This window comes from Pristiophorus japonicus, chromosome 18 (assembly GCF_044704955.1).
Source record: "Pristiophorus japonicus isolate sPriJap1 chromosome 18, sPriJap1.hap1, whole genome shotgun sequence".
NCBI classification, from domain to species: Eukaryota; Metazoa; Chordata; class Chondrichthyes; family Pristiophoridae; genus Pristiophorus; species Pristiophorus japonicus.
In genome coordinates, this window is record NC_091994.1 from 105,783,759 (window position 1) to 105,811,614 (window position 27,856).

Consider the following 27,856-nt stretch of genomic DNA (forward strand, 5'->3'; position numbering starts at 1 on the left):
AGGGGCGGTGTGGCCCACTCCTGCTCCTATTTCTTATGTTCTTATGAGGGGAGGGGGCACCCACACCCACTGGACGCGCGTACCCCTCTGGATGTCAACCCTGTATTCCGAGATGGAGCAACGATCCCACTCGCTGGGACTGTCGGGAGTGGGGCTTGAACCCGGCACAGTCTGACTACCAACCGCACCACAGGCTCGCTCCATTCTGTGCGATTACGCTCCTGTGAAGCTCTGTGGGAAATCTTACAACATTACAGGCGCTATATAAATGCAGGTGGTTGTTCTGCATGGTTGAGCTCTGCATTGTGTGGTGAACTTACTAAATGTGCCATGGGAGGGAGCTGTGCGACAGTGGATGGCGATACAAGTGCCGATGTGACCACAGACACCAGTTTATTTGTTTTCATCGGGAACATTTCAAAACTGTGAAAAATCTGAAAATTAAGTAAACGTGGATCATAGAATCATAGAATCATAGAACGGTTACAGCACAGAAGGAGGCCATTCGGCCCATCGAGCCCGTGCTGGCTCTCTGCAAGAGCGCTACAGCTAGTCCCACTCCCCCGCCCTTTCCCCGTAACCCTGCAATTTATTTTCTTTCAGGTACTTATCCAACTCCCTTTTGAAAGCCACGAGGATATAACGAGCATGGTGGATAGAGGTGTACCGATGGATGTGGTGTATTTAGATTTCCAAAAGGCATTCAATAAGCTGCCACACAAAAGGTTACTGCAGAAGATAAAGGTACGCGGAGTCAGAGGAAATGTATTAGCATGGATCGAGAATTGGCTGGCTAACAGAAAGCAGAGAGTCGGGATAAATGGGTCCTTTTCGGGTTGGAAATCGGTGGTTAGTGGTGTGCCACAGGGATTGGTGCTGGGACCACAACTGATACAATATACATAGATGACCTGGAAGAGGGGACAGAGTGTAGTGTAACAAAATTTGCAGATGACGCAAAGATTCGTGGGAAAGCGGATTGTGTAGAGGACACAGAGAGGCTACAAAGAGATTTGGATAGGTTAAGCGAATGGGCTAAGGTTTGGCAGATGGAATACAATGTCGGAAAGTGTGAGGTCATCCACCTTGGGGAAAAAAAACAGTAAAAGGGAATATTATTTGAATGGGGAGAAATTACAACATGCTGAGGTGCAGAGGGACCTGGGGGTCCTTGTGCATGAATCCCAAAAAGTTAGTTTGCAGGTGCAGCAGGTAATCAGGAAGGCGAATGGAATGTTGGCCTTCATTGCAAGAGGGATGGAGTACAAAAGCAGGGAGGTCCTGCTGCAACTGTACAGGGTATTGGTGAGGCCGCACCTGGAGTACTGCCTGCAGTTTTGGTCACCTTACTTAAGGAAGGATATACTGGCTTTGGAGGGGGTACAGAGATGATTCACTAGGCTGATTCCGGAGATGAGGGGGTTACCTTATGATGATAGATTGAGTAGACTAGGTCTTTACTCGTTGGAGTTCAGAAGGATGAGGGGTGATCTTATAGAAACATTTAAAATAATGAAAGGGATAGACAGGATAGAGGCAGAGAGGTTGTTTCCACTGGTCGGGGAGACTAGAACTAGGGGGTAAAGCCTCAAAATACGGGGGAGCCAATTTAAAACCGAGTTGAGAGGGAATTTCTTCTCCCAGAGGGTTGTGAATCTGTGGAATTCTCTGCCCAAGGAAGGAGTTGAAGCTAGCTCATTGAATGTATTCAAATCACAGATAGATAGATTTTTAACCAATAAGGGAATTAAGGGTTACGGGGAGAGGGCGGGTAAGTGGAGCTGAGTCCACGGCCAGATCAGCCATGATCTTGTTGAATGGCGGAGCAGGCTCGAGGGGCTAGATGGCCTACTCCTGTTCCTAATTCTTATGTTCTTATGTTCTTATGATTGAATCTGCCTCCACCACCCTTTCAGGCCGTGCATTCCAGATCCTAACCATTCGCTGCATAAAAAAGTTTTTCCTCATGTCGCCTTTGGTTCTTCTGCCAATCACCTTAAATCTGAGTCCTCTGGTTCTCGTCCCTTCCGCCAATGGGAACAGTTTCTCTCTCACTACTCTGTCCAAACCCCTCATGATTTTGAACACCTCGATCAAATCTCCTCTCAACCTTCTCTGCTCCAAGGAGAACGGCTCCAGCTTCTCCGGTCTACCCAGGTAACTGAGGCCCCTCATTCCTTGTTTTTCAAGCGGTGAATAAACATTTCCTCTTTTCTCACTTCCTTTAATCGCACCGAGGTCAGTGACCGGCATCATCATTCATGCGAAGGGTTTCGCAACACAGATTGTTATCAGGCGGTGCTAAACCTCGGGTTTCTATTACTCATCTGGGCTCGATTTGAAACTGATTCGACTGCTCTGCGTACATGACTTGCAGCTCACCTCCAAACGTTGACATCGCAGCAATCAAGGGCTTGTGAATCAAGGGTCGGAGTCGCCAACCCTCCTGGAGAGTCCTGGAGTCTCCAGGAATTCAACATTCTTTTACGATTTTTTTGTCATTTACTATGAAGAAAAACTTGCAAGACTTGCATTTATATAGCGCCTTTCACGACCACCGGCCGTCTCAAAGCACTGTTTGAAGTGTAGTCACTGTTGTAATGTCGGAAGTGCAGCAGCCAACCTGCGCACAGCAAGCTCCCACAAACGGCAATGTGATAATGACCAGATAATCTGTTTTTGTTATGTTGATTGAGGGATAAATATTGGCCAGGACACCAGGGATAACTCATCTGTTCTTCTTCGAAATAATGCCATGGGGTCTTTTACGTCCACCTGAGAGGGCAGATGGGGCCTCGGTTTCACGTCTCATCCCAAAGACTGTGAGCGCTTTCATTTTTTAGTTATGAAAATATTGGAGGTGGGATAAAAGGACTGTTTGATCCTCAGTCAAGCATCATCCAGCTGAATAATCAAGAACGTGTTCGCTTTCCGATTGGGCGCAGGTGGGCGATGTGTCGTGAGGATGGGCGTGCCGGGCGACCAATGGCGGGAGTGTGGGGGCGGTGTGGAAATGTATTTTTATCTAAGCTGATACCATACGGTATTTGTGTGCCCTTTGCAATATATATATAACAAAATGGAGTCCTGGTCCTTCCAGAACTTTCTGCATTTTAGCAGTCAGCTTGCATAAACAGCTAAACCTGGTTTGAGATGGCTGATGGCCACCAGACAGCTAGGAGACAAGTCATGCTGAGACAAGTACCCCCCCTATTGTCTATACGACACCAGTTCCATGCCACCCCACTCTTTTCGAAGTACTCAAACCACCAGCCATTATCTCTTGTAGAGACCTCATCCATTTGATGCAAACAGATAACGGACTAGGAAACTGAACAATCCTGACACAATGCAAGACAGGTAATAGCTCATTACCACACTCTCATGGAGTAATGGCCGGCTGGCCAACTAATAACCCTGACAAAAGGAAATATCTGGAAACCATGTCAGGACAAGGATGTAGTAATTAACTCTTTATCTGTATTCACTGACTGCGAGACAGAGCCAATACACAGGGAGAGGCCATAACTTGGGTTTTACTGTATAAATATCTCGTGAAACTATACCATTGCGGAGGTGTTCACTTAGCCATTGACTGAGTGTGACCTGCCTCTTGCTAGCAAGTAAATTAAATAAACTTCTGCCGGAGCTGTAAGTGTCGGAGTCATTCTTTCCGGAGGTCGAGATTTCGACAGCGGGGCGGTTGGAGGTGGAAGGTCATGTGATGAAACCTCCAGCACCGCGCCCAATCAGAGGGTTGGCAACACGAGTTGTGAGCGGCAACGGAAGGGGATGCCCCCGCTGCCCCCCGAGACTGCCAGAGTTTGTTAGTGGCTGCCGACTCTGCTCAAACAGGGCTTGTCTCATCAGCAATGTGAATTACCTCCCCATAGGACACTGGCGCCTAGTTTCAGTTGATTGGGCCACTTTGTCTTGTGTTCGTGCTGCCCTCTTCTGGAAGGATGGGGACGCTGGCAGAGATAGTTGTCCCGGTGACGTAAGACTAGCCCAATGTCACTGCCAATAAAAATGGAGCCTCCCCTCAAACAGCAGGAGTTAATCTTTGATCGGCGGAATCTTTTAGTACTACTGGCAGTTTAAATGGAAAAAGCCTACAGATAAGCCGGCAACACGACAGATGGAACCTGAAAGTCGATGCCTTGCTTTCCAGGGCCCAATGCCAAACAGGCATTTCTTAACATCAAACCAACACACACCTCTCAACTCACGTAGCACTTTGCCTCTGGGTCAGTAGGTTGTAGGTTCAAGTCTCACTCCAGAGACTTGAGCACAAAAATCTCGGCTGACACTCCCAGTGCAGTGCTGAGGGAGCGCTGCACTGTCGGAGGTGGTGTCTTTCGGATGAGACGTTAAATCGAGGCCCCGCCTGCTCTCTCAGATCGACATAAAAGATCCCACGGCACTATTTCGAAGAAGAGCAGGGGAGTTATCCCCGGTGTCCTGGCCAATATTTGTCCCTCAGTCAACATCACTAAAAAACAGATTATCTGGGCATTATCACATTGCTGTTTGTGGGAGCTTGTTGTGTGCAAATTGGCTGCCGCACAGTGACTACACTCCAAAAAGTACTTCATTGGTTGTAAAGTGCTTTGGGACATCCGGTGGTCGTGAAAGGCGCTATATAAATGCAAGTATTTATTAGGCTGATTCCAGAAATGAGGGGGTTACCTTATGATGATAGATTGAGTAGACTGGGTCTTTACTCGTTGGAGTTCAGAAGGATGAGGGGTGACCTTATAGAAACATTTAAAATCATGAAAGGGATAGACAAGATAGAGGCAGAGAGGTTGTTTCCACTGGTCGGGGAGACTAGAACTAGGGGGCACAGCCTCAAAATACGGGGGAGCCAATTTAAAACCGAGTTGAGAGGGAATTTCTTCTCCCAGAGGGTTGTGAATCTGTGGAATTCTCTGCCCAGGGAAGCAGTTGAGGCTAGCTCATTGAATGTATTCATATCACAGATAGATAGATTTTTAACCAATAAGGGAATTAAGGGTTACGGGGAGCGGGCGGGTAAGTGGAGCTGAGTCCACGGCCAGATCAGCCATGATCTTATTGAATGGCGGAGCAGGCTCGAGGGGCTAGATGGCCTCCTCCTGTTCCTAATTCTTATGTTCTTATGTTCTTATTTCTTTTTATTTCAATTCAAAATCAATGTTGCCCAGGTATAGGCGGAGCGCACTAGGGGACTTGTCACTCGAACCGATGGATCTCCTGCTCCTGAACAAGCCCTGCCTCGCCAAACTTGAAAGGTTGAAGTCCAACCACCTCAGCTTGCTCCTTGACAGATACTTCAACCGCAAAGTGAGCAGCATTTTGGAATTTATCTGGAAAAGGTTTATTCTCCTGGTCCCATGGCTAGACCCACATATGCCATCGCACTCCATGGAGGATGCCATAGCTGTGTCCATTTCTCTCCCTACCCAACATTTCTACATGCCTCTTCCAGTAGGTGTCATGGGACGGGGTTAGAAATGGTAAATGTGCCTGATTTCACCCCCTCTCTACACCATATGCGCTGGTGCCAATTATAGCACCCCTCCTTTTGATTCCACAATCTCTATGGAATTAGATGTAACATAAGAACATAAGAAATAAGAGCAGGAGCAGGCCATTCAGCCCCTCGAGCCTGCTCCGCTGTTCAGTGAGATCATGGCTGATCTTCTACCTCAACTCTAATTTCCTGCACTGTCCCCATATCCAGAGTCCTTCCAGTAATCCAGGGGCCTGGACTAATGATCCAGAGACATGAGTTCAAATCCCACCACGGCAGCTGGGGAATTTAAATTCAATTAAATACCTCTGGAATAAAAAGCTAGTAGCAGTAATGGTGCCCATGAAACTATCAGATTGCCGTAAACCCATCTGGTTCACGAATGTCCTTTAGGGAAGGAAATCTGCCACCCTTACCTGGTCTGGCCTATATGTGACTCCAGACCCACAGCAATGTGGTTGACTCTTAACTGCCCCTGTGAAATGGCCCAGCGAGACACTCAGTTGTATTCTAGAAGGTGGCTCACCACCACCTTCTCGAGGGCAATTAGGGATGGGCAATAAATGCTGGGCTTGCCAGCGATGCCCACATCCCAGGAACTAATTAAAAAAATGTACAAATTGCTCTACAGATGTTTGGGGGCAGGATGACAGTTGCACCTGTCACATGAGAACACACAGAAAAAAACTTTTTTCTTTGGGTTGTTGATTTTAACAGCAAACAAATGGTTTGATCCACTCCCAGGGGATTCCCGGCCGTAACTTCCGAAAAACAGTGTCGGCTACCCAAAGGAAAACCTTTTTACCAGCGTACAGCAACAGATATAACATTTGGGGAAAATTGTAACCAAATTCACTGGGCGGGAAACCCACGGGATCGGGTGGACTGTCAGTTTGGCACCCTGCTCAATATTACTCTCTACTGACCCCAATGAAGAGTACAATCGGGCGGGTGTAAAAGCAGCGTTGCACCCGACCCCGTCAGTTTCCCCACGGACCGGTGAGGTTAAAGTGGTCCCCACTGTGCAAGGTGCAAGTCCGTAAAGAGGCGCTGAAGAAACATAGAACTCCGATCATCATCATCATCATCATAGGCAGTCCCTCAGAATCGAGGAAGACTTGCTTCCATTCTGAAAATGAGGCCTTAGGTGGTTGAACAGTCCAATACGAGAACCACAGTCCCTGTCACGGGTGGGACAGATAGCCGTTGAGGGTAAGGGAGGGTGGGACTGGTTTGCCGCACACTCCTGCCGCTGCTCGCGCTTGATTACTGCATGCTCTCGGCGATGAGACTCGAGGTGCTCAGCGCCCTCCCAGATGCACTTCCTCCACTTAGGACAATCTTTGGCCAGGGACTCCCAGGTCTCGGTGGGGATGTTGCACTTTATCAGGGAGGTGTCCTTGTAATGTTTCCTCCTGAAGTCAGTTGGAGCACTGTGGACAATTCTGGGCACCACACTCCAGGAAAGATGTAAAGGCCTTAGAAAGTGCACAGAGGAGGTTTACCAGGGGTGAGGGACTTCACTTACGAGGAGAGGTTGGAAGAATTAGGACTGTACACCTTAGAATGGAGAAGGTTAAGGGGTGACCTAATCGAAGTGGTCAAGATGACGAATGGGCTTTGATAGAGTAGATGGAAAAAAAAGGCTGTTCTCTCTGACAAGTGGGTCAAAAACCAGATGTCAGATATTTAAGATCATTGGCAAAAGATCGAGAGGGGAGAGGAGGAGAAATATTTTCACTCAGAGAGTTGCCGGGATCTGGAACGCTCGCCTTGAAAAGGTGTAGGCAGCTGATTCCATCAATAATTTTAAAAGGGAGTTGGACGGGTTACAGATGAGGGACTTACAGGGTTATGGACAACAAGCGGGAATGTGGGACAAAGCATGACTGCTCTTTCAAAGAGCCGGCACAGGCACGACGGGCTGAATGGCCTCCTGCGGTGTTGTAAGTTACTATGGTCCTGTGACCTGAAAGGGCACCTATGCCTGGAATCTCCTCGCTGGCCCTTTAGAATCCAATTGTTATGTATGAATAAAGAGTCTGACCAGATACTGTGAGCTCAAAGTAAAGTGTGACCTTAGTCTTTTATATTACAGGTCTCCAGAGTGCCTCTCCAGCCTGTGAGGCCTCTTTAAGTACAGTGCTCCCAAGGGATTGTGGACTCCAGGGGATGAGCCCTCTGGTGGTTAAACAAGGTATTTACAGGTTTACATATATAACACCAATGACCTCAGCTTGAGTATCGATGGCTTAAACCAGAACCACGGTGACGATTGGCTTTCCGTGAGATTTCTATTCATGGACTGTAATGTTATAACACTGCTGACTGTCATGCTGGAGAAGGGAAAGTCAAACGCAGTCCATGTGACGACAGTCAGGTCTATTTTTAATAACCTCATAGAACTCTTGCTAAAGGACAGTGTGTCCCAGCAAAAGTCAAACTCTGTGACAGTGCACACGTAGCTGTGGGAGCTCAGCTCTCTGCCCTTTGCATCTTGTGCCTGTAACAGGAAACAAGGTGAGTAGCTCTTTCTATTAAAACGTGCAAATAATGTTTTTTGTTAATGCAGCGGCAACATCAGAAAGAGCAGTTACCCACATCTATTTGCTAAGATATTTCAGCAGTAAAATAAGTGTCGATTGATAAGCATTTGAATTTTACTTGCAGCCTGATGGTTTAGATGCCAAGTATTCCCCAGATAAGAAAGAAAGATTTGGATTTATATAGTGCCTTACAGCCAATGAAGTACTTTTGGAGTGTAGTAATGTAGGAAACACGGCAACCAATTTGCACACAGCAAACGCCCACAAACAGCAATGTGATAATGACCAGGTAATCTGTTTAATTTTTGCTGATTGAGAAATAATCTTGGCCAGGACACCGGGGAGAACTCCCCTGCTCTTCTTTGAAATAGTGACCATGGGATCTTTTACGTCTACCTGAGAGGGCAGACGGCGCCTCGGTTTAACGTCTCATCCGAAAGACGGCACCTCCGACAGTGAGGCACTCCCTCAGCACTGCACTGGAGTGTCAGCCGCGACTTATGTGCTCAAGTTCCTGAAGGGAGACTTGAACCCACAACCTTCTGACTCAGAGGCGAGAGTGCTACCCACTGAGCCACAGCTGACACCGATAGACACAAACCTCATGCAATTTTTTGTGCATTTATACAGTGCTGCAGGACCTAGATCGCTTGGATTCCCATCGCCCGCACTCTTTATTATCCCTGAACAGCTTTTGCAAGGGGTTAGGGCTTAGTCTTAAATAAACCGGAAAAATCGATGTCTTTTCTTAATTATTCGCAGACTCTGGGTTCCTGATCCAGCAGCATGCGAGGCTGTTACCGACTGCCCAGTATCTGGGAGAATTGATTATCCATGCAGCATTGGTGTCTTTGCTCTGGGTCAGGGACATCAATTGGAGTCGGGGCTTCACATCTGGGAGACCAGCAGGAGTCAGCCAGCTAGCAATTTTCTCAAGAGTATGTCTCATTTGCGAAATGCGAAATGTCTCATATCTCAGAAATGCGAGGGTATACATATCAGGAAACGATGAACAGGATGGGTCTCTTTTCTCTCGAAAAAAGAAGGCTGAGGGGTGACCTAATAGAGGTCTTTAAAATGATGAAAGGTTTTGATAGAGTGGATACAGAGAGAGTGTTTCCACTTGTGGGGAAGAGCATCATTCATAGGCGGTCCCTCGAAGCGAGGATGACTTGCTTCCACGCTAAAAAGGGATGAGTTCACAGGTGTTTCAATGAAGGACCTAATATTCCAGATCCTGAACTACATGTTGAAGGGTGGAAGATGCCTGTGCGTGGATTTTTTTAAAGTGTGGTGGCCGTTGTACACCAGCCACCACACGGGCTTGACAGAGCGAGGTCTTGGTCCAGTGGCAAGGATTAACCAAGACAACTGGAGACCAGCTCTGCTGTATGGACCCAGTGTGCACACATATCGCACAGTGTGGGCTGGCCCGTGCTGCCCCCTGGGCCCTCGCCTCTTCTGGGCCCCAAACGCACACCTCTCCTGGGCCCGATCACGATTCCGATAGCACGCTTCAGGTGTGTGGAGGAGCCTTGTTTGATGACCATGCATTTTGGGCAATTGTGATTTCACGATGTGCGTTTCGGGCGAGCAAAGTTCCACATCAGAAGTGCACCAGCAGAAAGCTTTCCCAACGCAGTCACCTTAGTGTTTGCTTCAATCGCTCACAGTAACACCAAGTGTCAGAAATGCGAGGGTATACATATCAGGAAAGGGTGAACAGGCTGGGTCTCGTTTCTCTTGAAAAAAGAAGACTGAGGGGTGACCAAATAGAGGTCTTTAAAATTCTGAAAGGTTTTGATAGATTGGATACAGAGCGACTGTTTCCACTTGTGGGGAAGAGCTTAACTAGAGGCCATCGATATAAGATAGTCACCAAGAAATCCAATAGGGAATTCAGAAGAATCTTCTTTGCGGTGTAAGTGCACCCATACTCATCAGTGCGCACGCTGTAATGAACGATGCAGAGAGGATGTTTCCCCTCGTGGGGGAATCTAGAACCAGGGGGTATAGTTTCAGAATAAGGGGTCGCCCATTTCGAACTGAGATGAGGAGCAATTTCTCCTCTCTGAGGGTCTTAAATCAGTGGAATTCTCTACTCCAGAGAGCTGTGGAGGCTGGGTCATTGAATATATTTAAGGTGGAGATAGACAGATTTTTGAATGATAAGGGAGTCAAGGGTTATGGGGAGTGGGCAGGGAAGTGGAGCTGAGCCCAAGATCAGATCAGCCATGATCTTATTAAATAGCAGAGCAGGCTCGAGGGGCCAAATGGCCGACTCCTGCTCCTATTTTTTATGTAATGTATTTGCTTCATAGGTTGCTTGCTTAAAAATTCATAGCGACACATTGCTATTAAGAACTAGTATCGATGGCCTTTCAACAGTGGCTTCTCGGAGCCATTGAATTGTTTAGCACACCCTTACAGTGCAGTCATGCTCAGCGGTTGCAGGGGAGGGGAGCGTGATCCGAGAGCGGTAGGCACGTCTGGGGTTGGGGTGAGACCGTCAGGAGGTGTGGGGGGGAAGGGGTGGGGGGGAAAGGGTGGGTAAGAGGGATGGGGAAGGGGTGGGGGGAAAGGAGTGGGGAAGGGTGGGGGAAGGGGTGGGGAGAAGGGTGGATAGGAGGGATGGGGAAGGGGTGGGGGTGAAAGGGGTGGGGGGAAGGGGTGGGGAGAGGGGTGGGGGGAAGGGGTAGGGGGAAGGGTGGGGGGAAGGGGTGGAAGGAAGGGTGGGTGGTAAGGGGTGGGGGGAGAGGTGGGTAGGAGGGATGGGGAAGGGGTGGGGGGAAGGGTGGGGGGGAAGGGGTGGGGGGAAGGGTGGGGGGGAAGGTGTGGGGGAAGGGTGGGGGGGAAGGGGTGGGGAAGGTGTGGGGGGGAAGGTGTGGGGGGGAAAGGGTGGGGGAAAGGGTGGGGGGTAAGGGGTGGGGGGAGAGGTGGGTAGGAGGGATGGGGAAGGGGTGGGGGGAAGGGTGGGGGGGAAGGAGTGGGGGGAAGGAGTGGGGGGAAGGGTGGGGGGAAGGGTGGGGGGGAAGGTGTGGGGGAAGGGTGGGGGGGAAGGGGTGGGGGGAAGGGTTGGGGGGAGAGGTGGGCGGAAGGGATGGGGAGAAGGGGTGGGGGAAAGGGTGGATAGGAGGGGTGGTGGGAAGTGTTGAGGGGGAAAGGTTGGGGAAGGGGTGATGAGCGCTGACTAACACGGACCCACAGTTTTAATGTGGCGATAGGAAGCATGCACCTGCTCACTCCTCGCTCCGCATTCAGGTAAATATTAAAATGTAGACTTGCCTTATTTTGTGGCAGCTAGCACCAGTCCCATTAAGAACCGTTGGTTTGGCTGCCGTGCGCCCAAGAAAACTGACAGCATGCTCTCAGACACAACCCAATTTTTATTTATGCGTTCACGGGATTTGGGCGTCGTTGGCAAGGCCGGCATTTATTTGCCCATCCCTAATTGCCCTTGAGAAGGTGGTGGTGAGCCGCCTTCTTGAACCGCTGCAGTCCGTGTGGTGAAGGTGCTCCCACAGTGCTGACTTTGTCGTAGTGGTTCGAATGGCCATTTCAGAGGTCCAGTTAAGAGTCAACCACATTGCTGTGCATCTGGAGTCACATATAGGCCAGACTGGGTAAAGACAGCAGATTTCCTTCCCTAAAGACCCTTAGTGAACTAGATGGGTTTTTACGACAATCCAATAGTTTCATGGTCACCATTACTGATAGTAGTTTTTTATTCCAAATTTACTTAACTAACTGAATTTAAATTTCCAAGACTGTTGTAGTGGGATTTGAACTCACGTCTCCAGATTATTAGTCTGGACCTCTGAATTACTCGTCCAGTAACAGAAGCACTATGCTACTGTACCCAATTTAGCAAGGGGGCCTAATACAGGTGTTAGGACCCCAATTTGAATAGGCAATGAGCCTAACGCTTGGACGACTACAAACTGCCCTAACCAGTATAGCGTGGGGCGCACTTGCGGTGCAGACGGAGTGCGTGTGTGTCATGTTGGATCCTTCAGTGCCCGTTTCTGTCCCAATAAACAGATGATGCGCAATTGAATATCTTGGCTATTGTCTTGCATTGATCCTAAACTTGCAGTGTAAATACACTCATAGTTATCAGTGCGTTGCTGTAATGTATTTGCTTCATGGGCTCTTTGCTTAGGAATTCATAGCAATACATTGCTATTAAGAACTAGTTGGTTTATTAACAAATGGTTTAACAATCACACTACACATTGCCAGTTCATCCACCAGGCTCGCAACCACCTGCCTCATCGTGGATCCCCTGAACCCAACTGGCTGGGGTTTTATTGAGTCCTGTGAACATCACGTACTGGCTAAGCCACTCACAATGCAACAGCTCCACAACTATTTTAGTTGAACCTGTAAATTAAATGCCCCCTTATTAAAGGAGCACCAAAATCAACAAATGAACAAATTAAACAATAACAGATCAAATTAAAATTTGGTTGCCGGGGGTGATGATGCAACTCCAGTCCCTCAAGCGCCCACCTCTCGTGGAAGGCTGCAAGCGTACCGGTGGACACTGTGTGCTCCATCTCTAGAGACACCCTGGCCCGGATGTAGGCGCGGAAGAGAGGCAGGCAGTCAGGCTAAACGACCTCCTCGATCGCCCACTGCCTGGACCGGCTGATGGCCCCCTTGGCCGTGCCCAGGAGCAGTCCTACAAGGAGGCCCTCGGACCTACCCGCTCCTCTCCGCACAGGGTGCCCAAAGATCAGGAGTGTGGGACTGAAGTGCAACCAGAATTTGAGGAGCAGCTCCTTCAACTAATGGAATAGGGGCCGCAACCTCGCACATTCAACATAGACATGGAACATGGACTCCTCCAGACCGCAGGAATTACAGGCGGTCTGTGAGTCCGTGAACCAACTTAAAAACCGATTGCACGGGACTGCTCTGTGCAACACCCTCCAGGCCAATTCCCCAATAAATAAAGGGAGGACTCCCGTGTAGAGAGCACTCCATTGGGACACAACAGCTCTACAACTCTTTTGATTGGAGAAAATAAACATGAACTCAAGTGCCCCCTGATTTGGGGGACACTCCAAACACTTTCAAACAAGTGCCCTTTTTTTTGGTGTTTTTTTTGTGTTTTTTTTGGGGGGGCACTAAAAGCATAAATTTACAAGTGCCCCCTATAAAAGGGGAGGGGGACACTAAAACCGGCAATTAAAACAAATTAAACTTCAAAACATATAAAATCAAATTAAAATTTGGTTGCCGGGGGTGATGATGCACTCCAGTCCCTCCGGCGCCCACCTCTCGCGGAAGGCCGCGAGCGTACCGGTGGACACCGCGTGCTCCATCTCTAAGGACATCCTGGCTCGGATGTAACCGCGGAAGAGAGGCAGGCAGTCAGGCTGAACGACCCCCTCGACCGCCCGCTGCCTGGACCGGTTGATGGCCCCCTTGGCCGTGCCCAGGAGCAGTCCTACGAGGAGGCCCTCGGACCTACCCGCTCCCCTCCGCACAAGGTGCCCAAAGATCAGGTGTGTGGGACTGAAGTGCAGCCAGAAATTGAGGAGCAGCCCCTTCAAATAATGGAAGAGGGGCCTGCAACCTCGCACATTCAACATAGACATGGAACGCGGACTCCTCCAGACTGCAGAAATTACAGGCGGCCTGGGAGTCCGTGAACCAACTTAAAAAACGATTGCACGGGACTGCTCCGTGCACCACCCTCCAGGCCAATTCCCCAATAAATAAAGAGAGGACTCCCGTGTAGAGAGCACTCCATTGGGGCACAACAGCTCTACAAACCTGTAAGCATACTCACAGGTGCACACATTACACACGCAAACACAAAACTAACTCTCGCTCTTTGAATGTTGCGACTGACACATATTTTCCTTGCCTAATTTCCATCCCTCTGTAGTTTCAGATATGGATGATTTTGGTTACAGCTTCCACCAAGGCGAGAAAGATTGGTCCTTGTTTGATAGCGTGCCTGAGGAGTGCCGAAGTATCCAACAACCTTCCTTGGTGATCTCCGAAGATTCCGATCTCAGTGACGACTCCATCAAGATCCTGCCCTCTCACCACAGACGGTGCCGGAGGATCAATATCAGCAAACCCCTCCAGCCCCCCGACGCGACAAGACCTTGCGGAGAGAGAAGAATGGGCACGGAGCTGGAAGCAGCAATGCTTCGAAACAGAGCAAGACCCACTTCAGCTGGCCGCTTTCCGCAAGACAATAAATGCGAGCTCTACACCTACGAAGACGTCTTGTCTGCCAGTGAAGAGGAATTGGAACTGGAGATTGTGAATCAGTTTCTATTGGCCAGAAGTCAAATGATGTCAAGTGACAATTCATCCAGGAGCCAGCAATGTTTCTTGATCTCTGGTGAGAGACTCCATTCTTCCAGAAGCCAGCCGTGTCTTCTGATTTCTACAGCTGACTCCTCACGCCCTGCACACCTATCTGATTCTATCTCCCATTCGAGAGATCAGCCTCACGATAAGATAGCCTGTGCTCAACCCGATACCACATTGGACATGGAGAGCTATGCAGAAAATGTCCTTCCCCGTGACTGTTACGAAAACCTTATAAAGAAGCCCAAGGGTGACCATCTGGATGTCGGATTTGAAGACAGGCGAGACCTTCAAGCACGTAGGAAACATCCCACGGCCCTTCCAGAATTGCGGGACACCGTACAGATTCGACGCCAACCCCACAAAATCAGACACAGTGCCGGTCGCAGTGAAGGCCAGTGTCGAAGCACGCTTGTGGAGGATTTGATTGCACAGACTTTTGTCACTGTGTCAAACGAGAGCCAGTTTGCAATAAACAGGGAACCTTCGATGCGTTCGGAAGCAATGACTGAAAGTTTAGCAGCAGGAGGGAAACGTGAGGAAGATTATGCCATCACAGTCCCCGAAATTTATGAATATTTTTACGCGGACTTTGGAGAGGAAGGCGATCAAAATGCTTTCTTTTTCTCTCGTGTGCCCTCCATGTTCAAGCGTGCGAAGCAAGGGAGCTGTGGTCCCAGGGAAAATAATGTATTGACTACTATTAAGGCCTTGGTACAGAAATACTTACAACCTGCAAAGCAAGGGCAAACAGCGATGGTGATTGCCAGGAAACCCAACACATCTCAAAGCGCCAAATTTGATGGTTATACCAATCTTGGACCGCTGGATAATGAACTGGTGAAGTACTCAGAAGGTGGTGGCAGTCAGGCAGTGGTGGAAAGCATCATACATAAAGGTAGCTTGTTGAATGAATACTTGTGTGGAATGAGTACAAGTGTCAGCCGTGGCTCAGTGGGCAGCAGGTCGTGGGTTCAAGTCCCACTCCAGGGGGGACTTGAGCTGACACTTCCAGTGCAGTACTGAGGGAGTGCTGCACTGTCGAAGGTGCCGTCTTTCAGATGAGACATTAAACCGAGGCCTCGTCCGCTCTCTCAGGTGGATGTAAAAGGTCCCATGGCTCTATTTCGAAGAAGAGCAGGGGAGTTATCCCCGGTGTCCTGGGGCCAATATTTATCCCTCAATCAACATAACAAAAACAGATGATCTGGTCATTATCACATGGCTGTTTGTGGGAGCTTGCTGTGCGCAAATTGGCTGCCGCGTTTCCCCACATTACAACACTTGAAAAGTACTTCATTGGCTGTAAAGTACTTTGACATGTCCGATGGTCGTGAAAGGCGCTATATAAATCCAAGTCTTTCTTGCTTTAATCGGTGCTGGTGGGGAGGTTTTTGCCAAGAGGTTAATTTGATCCGGTCAACCAAACGTGTCTGACTGTCGGGCAGGAGGCTGGATTTGGAGAGAATGTTACCTGTTGCCATGTTGGCCGTTGTTTGTTAGTCTCCGCTAATGGTTATGTTGACCATTGCAGTATGTTTTAACAAGCAGAAGGATTTTTAGTAAAGGCTGTTAGAGACCCTACTCACCTGTGCCCATTTCATAGATTAATGTCAAACCTCTCCTGCTGTCGTTTCATCTTGTCCCTCAATCCTTTTACTTTTCAGAACAGCAACTAATTGTCTCATTTATAACTGGCCAGTGTCACAGACTTGCCCAGCACTAAATCTATTAACTAGTGGTAAACTATAGAAAATGGTAGGATGTTTTTTTCCTCTTGCCTCTTGCAACATTGCAACAGTGACTACACTCCAAAAGTACTTCATTTGCTGTGAAGCGCTTTGAGACATCCGGTGGTCGGGAAAGGCGCTATATAAATCCAAGTCTTTCTGACCCCTTTTACCTCTACAACTATTGAATAATAACCGCAGTGATACCACACTATGTTAATCCCTATTGCTAAATTTAACCTTCAGACTATTGGCAAGGTCGGGCAAATGCCTATCTCTCTGGCCCAGCCAAGTTTATTCGTCTCATCTCACGTACTGTGACATTGAAAAAAACGTTTCATATTACAGTTAAAAAAAAATCTGCTCAAAAGTCAGGAGGCGGGTTTAACACCGATGTTAGCCGGGATCAGACAGACATGTCCAGTGTGAGCAGAGTCTTGCCTGTTGGAGATACGCTCCATACAGGGGAAGAGGGGCAATTCTACTCAGCCGATCATCCATGTCCTTCACCTTGCTCTTCCTTCCCATCTCCCTATGTCTGTCTTCCTTTTAATTTGGATTTTTTTGACCCAATCTATCTGTTCTATATTTTGCTTCTCTATAAAAATGTTATTTAGCCAGATCTCTTCTGCCTACTGTCCATTTCGGAGGTGAGGTCAACGGTTCAAGAAAAGGTTTTCACTGACTGGAAACCAGACCCAAAGGCGGGTTGTTTGCAATAGGAAACTCAAAGAGGCAGCTCCTGCTTCTGACATTGTGCCGAAGTGTAAAACGAGTGTAAATCTCTGACTTTATCCACCATCGGTGGCCGTGCCTTCTGCTGCCCAGGCCCCAAGCTCTGGAACTCCCTGCCTAAACCTTTCCGCCTCGCTACCTCTCTTTCCTCCTTTAAGACGCTCCTTAAAACCTACCTCTTTGACCGAGCTTTGGGTCACCTGCCCTAATTTATCCTTATGGAGCTCGGTGTCAAATTTTGTTTGATAACGCTCCTGTGAAGCATCTTGGGACATTTTACTATGTTAAAGGTGCTGTATAAATACAGGTTGGACTTTCCTTATCCGAGACTCCCTTATCCGGCACCGCCCCTCGTCCAGCATGATTCTGGTGGCCGGGGGCGCATGCGCAGAACGTGGCCGACCTCCACCCCGACTTTGGGGCCGCGGCGACACTCGGCCCACAGGGGGTGCTCCAAAACTCGGCCCGCTGGGGCCCGCCGACACTCAGCCCACTGGGGCCCGCCGGCACTTCGGGCCTGCCCAGGGCGCCAACCTCCTCCCCTTCTACCCCCCCCCCCCCCGACCTCAGGCCGCTGACCTCCCCTCATCCGGCAAAATCCCTTATTTGGCACATACCAGGTCCTGAAGGTACCAGATAAGGGAGGTTCAATCTGTACAAGTTGTTGTTGCTGTATAATCCATTTCACACAATCGCACAAAGTCAAGACCCAAGCAGTGCCATAAAAGAAAAAAGAAAGACTGGCATTTATATAGCGCCTTTCATGATCTCAGGATGTCCCAAAGCCCTTTACAGACAATGAAGTACTTAAGTATAGTCACTGTTGTAATGTAGGAAATGTGGCAGCCAATTTGCAAACAGCAAGCTCCCACAAACAGCAATGTGATCATAACCACATAATCTGTTTTAGTGAATTTGATTGAGGGATAAATATTGGCCGCTGGACTCCGGAATAACTCCCCTGCTCTTCTTCAAAATAGTGCCATGGGATCGGCCTGTTTCTGTGCCGTATATCATATTTAATCCTATGTAAACCCACAGCGTTCTGACTCAGCGGTGAAAGTGCTACGAACCGATCCGAGTCGACACAAGAGGTGAGGCTGATCTCTGATGTGTCTGTGCACAGGGCGGTGATGGGTAGTGGACAGAGCACAGCTGTGTGAGCAGACCTGTCTGCACTGTGTAGTTTAATAGGGAGACAGTTCCTGGAATCTGAGCGCACGTTAAACAATTCCCAAATAAAAAGTCTTCACTAATGAATTCAAGGTGAGCTGCCCGTGCTAACAAGATAGAATCAAATAAATTGGTATTGAAACGGTATCGTTTCTCAGGCGTGTTAATTCATTTATTGAGGTTAATTAGAGAGAGTGACATTCTGCCAGTATCTGAGCTTTGAACTGTCAGACGATTAACGAATTTAGGGATAGGCTAATCCCAAAAGACCTGATTGATGTGATATATAGGTGCAGGAATGTACATGGTCTACATTATGGGCTGTGTCAGACCTGACAGCACAGGTTTTCTTCAGCACTGTGCCAAGAGAAGTGCAATTATCCAGCCTGTTGGTTCGAAGAAAGAACAATTCTGGCCTCTTGCGCATCCCTGATTATCTTCGCTCCACCACTGGCAGCCATGCTTTCAGCTTTCTTTCCAACATTACAACAGTGACTAGACTTCTGTAATGTATTTGCTTCATGGGTTCTTTGCTTAAGCGCTCACAGCAACACATTGCTATTCAGAACAAGTTGGTTTATTAACAAAGGTTTAACAATCACACTTCACATTCCACCAGGCTCACAACCACCTGCCTCATCGTGGATCCCCTGAACCCAACTGGCTTGGGTTTAGAAACACAGAAAATAGGTGCAGGATTAGGCCATTCGGCCCTTCGAGCCTGCACCACCATTCAATAAGATCATGGCTGATCATTCCCTCAGTACCCCTTTCCTGCTTTCTCTCCATACCCCTTGATCCCTTTAGCCGTAAGGGCCTTATCTAACTCCCTCTTGAATATATCCAATGAACTGGCATCAACAGCTCTCTGCGGCAGGGAATTCCACAGGTTAACAACTCTCTGAGTGAAGAATTTTCTCCTCATCTCAGTTCTAAATGGCCTACCCCTTATCCTTAGACTGTGACCCCTGGTTCTGGACTTCCCCAACATCGGGAACATTCTTCCCGCATTCAATCTGTCCAGTCCCGTCAGAATCTTATACGTTTCTATAAGATCCCCTCTCATCCTTCCAAACTCCAGTGAATAAAGGCCCAGTTGATCCAGTCTCTCCTCATATGACAGCCCAGCCATCCATGGAATTAGTCTGGTGAACGTTCGGTACACTCCCTCAATAGCAAGAACGTCCTTCCTCAGATTAGGAGAACAAAACTGAACACAATATTCAAGGTGAGGCCTCACTAAGGCCCTGTACAACTGCAGTAAGACATCCCTGCTCCTATACTCAAATCCCCTAGCTATGAAAGCCAACCTACCATTTGCCTTCTTCACCGCCTGCTGTACCTGCATGTCCACTTTCAGTGACTGATGAACCATGACACCCAGGTCTCGTTGCACCTCCCCTTTTCCTAATCTGCCGCCATCCAGATAATATTCTGCCTTCGTGTTTTTGCCCCCAAAATGGATAACCTCACATTTATCCACATTATACTGCATCTGCCATGCATTTGCCCACTCACCTAACCTGTCCAAGTCACCCTGCAGCCTCTTTGCGTCCTCCTCACAGCTCACACCGCCACCCAGTTTAGTGTCATCTGCAAACTTGGAGATATTACACTCAATTCCTTCATCTAAATCGTTAATGTATATTGTAAAGAGCTGGGGTCCCAGCACTGAGTCCTGCGGCACTCCACTAGTCACTGCCTGCCATTCTGAAAAGGACCTGTTTATCCCGACTCTCTGCTTCCTATCTACCAACCAGTTCTCTATCCACGTCAGTATATTACCCCCAATACCATGCGCTTTGATTTTGCACACCAATCTCTTGTGCGGGACCTTGTTAAAAGCCTTTTGAAAGTCCAAATACACCACATCCATTGGTTCTCCCTTGTCCACTCTGCTAGTTACATCCTCAAAAAATTCCAGAAGATTCGTCAAGCATGATTTCCCTTTCATAAATCCATGCTGACGTGGTCCGATCCTGTCACTGCTTTCCAAATGCGTTGCTATTTCATCCTTAATGATTGATTCCAACATTTTCCCCACTACTGATGTCAGGCTAACTGGTCTATAATTACCCATTTTCTCTCTCCCTCCTTTTTAAAAAAGTGGTGTTACATTAGCTACCCTCCAGTCCTAGGAACTGATGCAGAGTCGATAGACTGTTGGAAAATGATCACCAATGCATCCACTATTTCTAGGGCCACTTCCTTAAGCACTCTGGATGCAGACTATCAGGCCCCGGGGATTTATCGGCCTTTTTGAGTCTTGTGAACATCACATGACTAGCTAAGCCACTCACAATGCAACAGCTCTACAACTATTTTGTGTTGTATCAGTGCCCCCTGATTAAAGGGAGAGCACACTCCAAAACACTTTACAAGTGCCCCCTTGTTTTTATTTAGGGCACTGAAACACAAATTATTCAAGTGCCCCCTGGCTAAAAGGGGGGGGGGGGGGCACTAAAACTGGCAATTAAACAAATTAAACTTTAAAACATATAAAATCAAATTAAAATTTGGTTGCCGGGGGTGATGATGCACTCCTGTCCCTCCGGCGCCCACCTCTCGCGGAAGGCCGCGAGCGTACCGGTGGACACCGCGTGCTCCATCTCCAAGGACACCCTGGCCCGAATGTAAGCACGGAAGAGAGGCAGGCAGTCAGGCTGAACGACCCCCTCGACCGCCCGCTGCCTGGACCGGCTGATGGCCCCCTTGGCCGTGCCCAGGAGCAATCCTACGAGGAGGCCCTCGGACCTACCCGCTCCCCTCCGCACAGGGTGCCCAAAGATCAGGAGTGTGGGACTGAAGTGCAGCCAGAAATTGAGGAGCAGCCCCTTTAAATAGTGGAACAGGGGCTGCAACCTCGTACATTCCATAAAAACATGGAACACGGACTCTTCCAGACCGCAGAAATTGCAGGCAGCCTGGGAGCCTGTGAACCGACTTAAAAACTTATTGCACGGAACTGCTCCGTGCACCACCCTCCAGACCAAGTCCCCAATAAATAGTGGGAGAATTCCTACGTAGAGCGCAACAGCTCTACAACTCTTTTGTTGAACAACAGCTCCACAACTCTTTTTGCAAAACAAAATTAAACAGTTAGATCAAGTGCCCCCTGATCTAGGGGACACTCCAAACACTCTTCAAGGCCCTTTTTTGTTTTTTTTTTGTTTTTGTTTTTTATGTTTATTTTTGTGGGTTTTTTTGGGCACTAAAATCATAAATTTTACAAGTGCCCCCTATAAAAGGGGAGGGGGACACTAAAACCCGGCAATTAAAACAAATTAAACTTTAAAACATATAAAATCAGGCCCTCAGACCTACCCGCTCCCCTCCGCACAGGGTGCCCAAAGATCTGGAGTGTGGGACTGAAGTGCAGCCAGAAATTGAGGAGCAGCCCCTTTAAATAATGAAACAGGGGCTGCAACCTCGTACATTCGATAAAGACATGGAACACGGACTCTTCCAGACCGCAGAAATTGCAGGCGGCCTGGGAGCCCGTGAACCAACTTAAAAATTTATTGCACGGGACTGCTCCGTGCACCACCCTCCAGGCCAAGTCCCCGATAAATAGTGGGAGGACTCCCGCGTAGAGTGCAACAGCTCTACAACTCTTTTGTTGAACAACAGCTCTACAAACCTGTGAGCATATTCACAGGTGCATATATTACAACTTCTAAAGTACTTAATTGGTTGTAAAGCACTTTGGCACATCCGGTGGTTGTGAAAGGCACTATATAAATGCAAGTCATTCCTTCTTTTAGGCCCCAAGCTTTGTAACTCCCTCCCTAAACTTCTCCACCTTTCTACCTCTCTCCCCACCTTTAATTCTCTCCCTAAAAGCTGCCTCTTTGACCACGCTTTTGGTCACCTGTCCTAATCATCGCTTTAATTGGCTCGTTGTCGAACGTTGTTTGTTTATGTTCCTTGTAAAGTGCCTTGGGGCATTTCACCACATTATAGGCGCTATATAAATATACAAGTTGTTGTTGTTGCATCAGTACAACGCCTTTCACATCCTCAGTTCTTCCTTAAAATCTTCACAACCAATGAATTGCTTTTGAATTATAGTCACTGTTGCGTTTTGGGAAATCGGGGCATAGCAAGATCCCAAAGATAGCAGATGAGATGGATGAATCCCCCTGCTCCTTTTCAAATAGCGCTCTGGGATCTTATACATAAGGAGATCTGAACTGACAAACTTCTTTGCTATGAGGTTATTATTTCTTGAAACGATTTCCTCCTGCAATTCTCTGCTCCCCTCTCCTGAGGGCACCGACTCTCTCTGAAGTCTGAGGTCTCCGATACTTCAGCCTACCTGCTGTTCTTCACTGTGAGCGTTGGTAGATTGCTTGACCATTTTGTTTTTTGGGCTTACATCACTTCCCAATCCGATTCCGGCTTTTCCTGACATCCCAGTTCCAATGACGTTGTAGAACATCAGAACATAAGAAATAGGAGCAGGAGTTGGCCATTTGGCCCCTCGAGCCTGCTCCGCCATTCAATAAGATCATGACTGATCTGATCTTGGCCTCAACTCCACTTCCCTGCCCGCTCCCCGTAACCCTTGACTCCCTTATCATTCAAAAACCTGTCTTTCTCCATCTTAAATATATTCAATGACCCAGCCTCCACAGCTCTCCAGGGTAGAGAATTCCAAAGATTCACGACCCTCTGAGAAAGAAAATTCTCCTCATTTTCCGTTTTAAATGGGCGGCCCCTTATTCTGAAACTATGCCCCTTAGTTCTAGATTCCCCCACGAGGGGAAACATCCTCTCTGCATCTACCCTGTCAAGCCCCCTCAGAATCTCATACGTTTCAATAAGATCACGACTCATTCTTCCAATATCCAATGAGTGTAAGCCCAACCTGCTCAACCTTTCTTCATAATACAACACCTTCATCTCAGGAATCAACCGAGTGAACCTTCTCTGAACAGCCTCCAATGCAAGTATATCCCTCCTTAAATAAGGAGACCAAAACTGTATGCAGTACTCTAACTTTGGTCTCACCAACACCCTGTACGTTTGTAGCAGGACTTCACTGCTTTTATACTCTATCCCTCTAGCAATAAAGGCCAACATTCCCTTTCCCTTCCTAAGGTAAGGCAAACAGTCACTGTAATTCACAAAACAGTTCAGGAGTTTTGAGTATATTCACTACTTGCTACCATCAACAGGTTGTGCTTTGTGTTTCGTCACTGATTGAGAAATATGTAGACACTCGAGGGTTTAATCTCATGATAACGCATTCACATACAATCCATGGTACCATATTTTATTGCAGTCATTCAAATAAATGGTTCAACAACTGTGCTAGGATAGAACAAAAAGGAAATGTTTTGCAAACATTTTAACCGATGCACTACCAGAGAAAATGAAACCACAGTATTTTCAATAAATATACACATAAATCTAGTGCAGTGCTGAGGGAGTGCTGCACTGTCGGAGGTGCCGTCTTTCGGATGAGAAGTTAAACCGAGGCCCCGCCTGCTCTCTCAGGTAGATGTAAAAGATCCCATGGCACTATTTCGAAGAAGAGCAGGGGAGTTATCCCCGGTGTCCTGGGGCCAATATTTATCCCTCAATCAACATCACAAAAAAACAGATGATCTGGTCATTATCACATTGCTGTTTGTGGGAGCTTGTTGTGTGTAAAGTGGCTCCGCGTTTCCTACATTACAACAGTGGCTACACTCCAAAAGAACTTCATTGGCTGTAAAGCGCTTTGAGACGTCCGGTGGTCGTGAAAGGCGCTATAGAAATGCAAGTCTTTCTATCTTTTTTACAAACAGGCCAATATTCAGTCAGCCTGTGATGTGTTGGACAGCTCTGTGTGGGATTGTTTGTCCATCGTGGTTTGTACAGGAGCTTGAACCTGTCAACATTGTGCTGTAAGGCACTAATTCAGACTTCGATGCATACTGACAGATTCCGATCTCCCCGTCGTTCTAAACTGAAGAGATATAAGTGCAGCACTTCACAAGACAAATATGAGCGAGGAAGGCTATTCAGCCCATCCATTTACAGTTCTCCTATCAAAATTCACTATTCTGTAAATAATTGAACAAATGTTTTTCACCCAGAGGGTGGTGGGGGTTGTGGAACTCACTGTCTGAAAGGGTGGTAGAGGCAGAAACCCTCACCACATTTAAAACGCGCTTGGATATGAACTTGAAGTGCTGTAACTCGCAGGGCTGCGGACCAAGAGCTGGAAAGTGCGATTAGACTGGAGAGCTCTTTGTCGGCCGGCGCGGACACGATGGGCCGAATGGCCTCCTTCTGTTCTGTAAAGTTCTCTGATTCGATGATTCGAAGGCCTTTGCCTCCACTAACCATTCCAATTGATGGTCACTGTGGGAAGAGGAATTCTAAATGTGATTATTCGATACAAAAAACGTATTCTAATTTCTTGTGTTACACCTAGGGAGAAGACACCCCTGTCAATCCTGCACTCAGAAAGATTTATGTTTATTCTGCTTTGCTTGTGCATCCTGGGCAATGAAATCTGTGACCATCCAATCAGACATGTGGAAAGCTGGTGAGTATTAGCACAGCGTCGGTACACGTCTGTAAAAGTTCAGAATATCCCCAGTGTCGCTCATGGTAAGAGGGAGGAGGGGCTGATTTACCGTGACAGGAGTGTTGAATGAATGACCACAGAACGAGCAAAATATTTGCATCCCAACAGCCCTTTCCTTTTTTTTAATTCATTCCTGGGATGTGGGTGTCACTAGTAAGGCCAGCCTTTATTGCCCAGAACTAGGGGGCATCATCTTAGAATAAGGGGCCGCCCATTTAAAACTGAGATGAGGAGAAATTTCTTCTCTCAGAGGGTTGTAGATCTGTGGAATTCGCTGCCTCAGAGAGCTGTGGAAGCTGGGACATGGAATAAATTTAAGACAGAAATAGACAGTTTCTTAAACGATAAGGGGATAAGGGGTTATGGGGAGCGGGCGGGGAAGTGGAGCTGAGTCCATGATCAGATCAGCCATGATCTTATTGAATGATGGAGCAGGCTTGAGGGACCATAGGGCCCACTCCTGCTCCTATTTCCTATGTTCTTATGTTCTTATAAGGAAAATGTCTGGATCTCTAGGATAGTTAGCTCCGATCTTGTCAAGTACAAAAAAGTAGACAGCATCAGACGGAGACAGCATCAGCCTAAACTGTGACGTCTTCTGAAACTAAATAGCCTGCCACACCTGGAGAAGGTCATTTGGCTGAGGGAGCGGATAGCAATAGGTGGCCGGTGGTAACTGCACGTCAGCACGAATCAGCAGTTCACCACACCGGGGGCGGTGTGCGGGGCGGGGGAGGGCGGCAGAATGTAATACAGCGCCACTTAGTGGACTACTGTGGTACTGCAACTGCTGCTGTAAATACAATAAAAGCATCATGTGACTAGGTCACCTGACACATTCCTGTGCAATGGAGCCATCTTGTAAGTGTCTTTGGGATGTCGCAAGGAAAATATTCCATAAAACACACACACAGACACACACAAAATTGTGATTGTGTTTCAGTTGATGCTTCCCAAAAATGTACCTTATACTGGTCCGTTTGTGTTTTTTTGCAGCGTTGCTGGTGAACATCAGTGCCATCTCTGCAGTGAGATACTTCAGGAGACACACACAAAGAAAAAATACGAAGCTTCTAGCGATCCAGGACTCCCAGCCAAAGATCCTTGAGGAGAACCAATATTGAGAATTTCAATCTTTCCCTGTGAAGCTGTAAAATTAAACCTTTATACACATACAAGTGTTTGGCTGTGATTATGACGGTGCGATAGTGTAACACTAGCGCTGGCCAATCGGCAGTCTGTTTTACATCTCTCCCGATTTTTATGGCATGATGTGAGGCGGGCCGGCGATTTGCTTTCACCCGTTTTACACCATCGGAGAGTCAAGATTGGCCGTTGTGCCTGACAAGAAACAAGTGCGATTTGGAGCAGCCTAATGCTATCTTATTGAAGCGTATAAGATTCTAAGGGGGTTTGACAGGATAGATGCAGAGGATGTTTCTGTTGAGTCCTTAACTCTTAAACATAATCACACGAGGCACGTACTGTAGACACAGTCACTCTGTGACCTTCACCTTTATTACCTGGACCAAGGAGTGCTGGCCCTGCAAGGGACCGCCCCTTATATACCTGAATCTCCAGGTAAGGAGTGTCTCCCACAAGTACACCCCCTGTGGTCAAGGAGTGCATTTCTAGTAAGTATGTACAGTATGTAGTGGTTACATGAGGGTTACAATTGTATAAGGGTTACAGTAGTATGCTGGTTACATACATGACATCACCTCTCCCCTCACGTCTTTTTGACTCAAAGGTTAAGTCTATCAGGTGGTCGACGCTCTCTCGTGGAGCGCCACAGTTGAGGCACTGGTGGCTGAGCCTCGGCATGCGTTTCTGTCACTTGAGGTGATTCCGGGCTGGCCGCAGGGACTGTGCATGCTGGTGATTGTCCTTGTTGCTCGTCCATTGGCAGTGGTGTGGTTGACATCCCATGCTCTTCTTCATGCTCATCGGTGTCTATGCTGAACCTTTTCTTTACTTGGTCCAAGTGTTTGCGGCATATCTGCCCATTATTGAATCTGACCACTATGACCCTGTTTCCCTCTTTACCAATTATGGTGCCCTCCAGCCACTTGGGTCCCAATGCATGGTTAAGTACAAATACCGGATCATCCATTTCTATACACCTCTCCCTTGAGTTACGATCGTGGCACTCGGTTTGGGACTGGCGTTTGCCCTCAACAATGTCTGCCAGCGTTGGGTGGATGAGGGACAGCCGCGTTTTGAGCGTACGTTTCATGAGGAGTTCCGCAGAACTCCCATGAGCGAGTGCGGCCGGGACCTATAGGCCAGCAGGAGGCGCGATAGGCGGTACTGCAGAGAGGGTCCTTGGATGCGGAGCATGCCTTGCTTTATGACTTGGACCGCACGTTCCACCTGGCCATTGGAAGCCGGCTTGAACGGCGCCGTCCAGACATGTTTGATGCCATTACCCAACATAAACTCCTGGAATTCATGGCTGGTGAAACACGGGCCATTGTCACTGATCAGAATATCCAGTAAGCCGTGGGTCACGAAAACCGTGCGCAGACTCTCCACGGTGATGGATGTCGTGCACGAGTTTAATATGATGCACTCGATCCATTTCGAGTATGCATCGACAATTATCAAGAACATTTTTCCCATGAACGGGCCCGCATAGTCCACGTGAATGCGTGACCAAGGCTTGGTGGGCCAGGGCCACGGGCTGAGCGGGGCCTCCCTGGGGGCGTTGCCCAGCTGGGCACACGTCGTGCACCTGCGAACCCAGTGTTCCAGGTCTGAGTCAATCCCTGGCCACCATACATGTGACTGGGCAATGGCCTTCATTAACACGATGCCAGGGTGCTCGCTGTGGAGTTCCCTGATGAATGCTTCCCTCCCCTTCTGGGGCATGACCACTCGGCTACCCCATAGCAGGCAGTTGGCTTGGATGGAGAGCTCATCCATCCGTCTCTGAAACGGTCTGACCTCCTCGGGGCATGCCCCGTGCGTGGGCGCCCAATCCCCCGTCAGGACACATTTCTTTATCATGGATAGGAGGGGGTCCTTGTTGGTCCAGAGTTTGATCTGGCGGGCTGTGATGGGGGAGCCTGCGGTGTCAAAAGCCTCAACGGCCATGACCATCTCTGCGCTCTGCTCCGACGCCCCCTCGGTGGTGGCCAGTGGGAGCCTGCTGAGCGCGTCAGCGCAATTTTTGGTGCCTGGCCGGTGCCGTATGGTGTAGTCATACGCAGCCAGCGTGAGAGCCCATCGCTGTATG

The 27,856-nt window shown here is 48.2% G+C and overlaps 1 protein-coding gene across 1 annotated transcript; it reads left to right on the forward strand.

The window, feature by feature from the left end:
* The first annotated feature begins 7,946 nt into the window (after positions 1-7,946).
* Positions 7,947-25,796, forward strand: LOC139229330 (uncharacterized). Its single transcript, XM_070861031.1, has 4 exons — positions 7,947-8,035; positions 13,961-15,295; positions 24,463-24,576; positions 25,615-25,796. Exons 2-4 carry the CDS (start codon positions 13,969-13,971, stop codon positions 25,740-25,742), a joined length of 1,569 nt encoding a protein of 522 aa, XP_070717132.1. The 5' UTR covers positions 7,947-8,035; positions 13,961-13,968; the 3' UTR covers positions 25,743-25,796.
* The last annotated feature ends 2,060 nt before the right edge of the window (positions 25,797-27,856 follow it).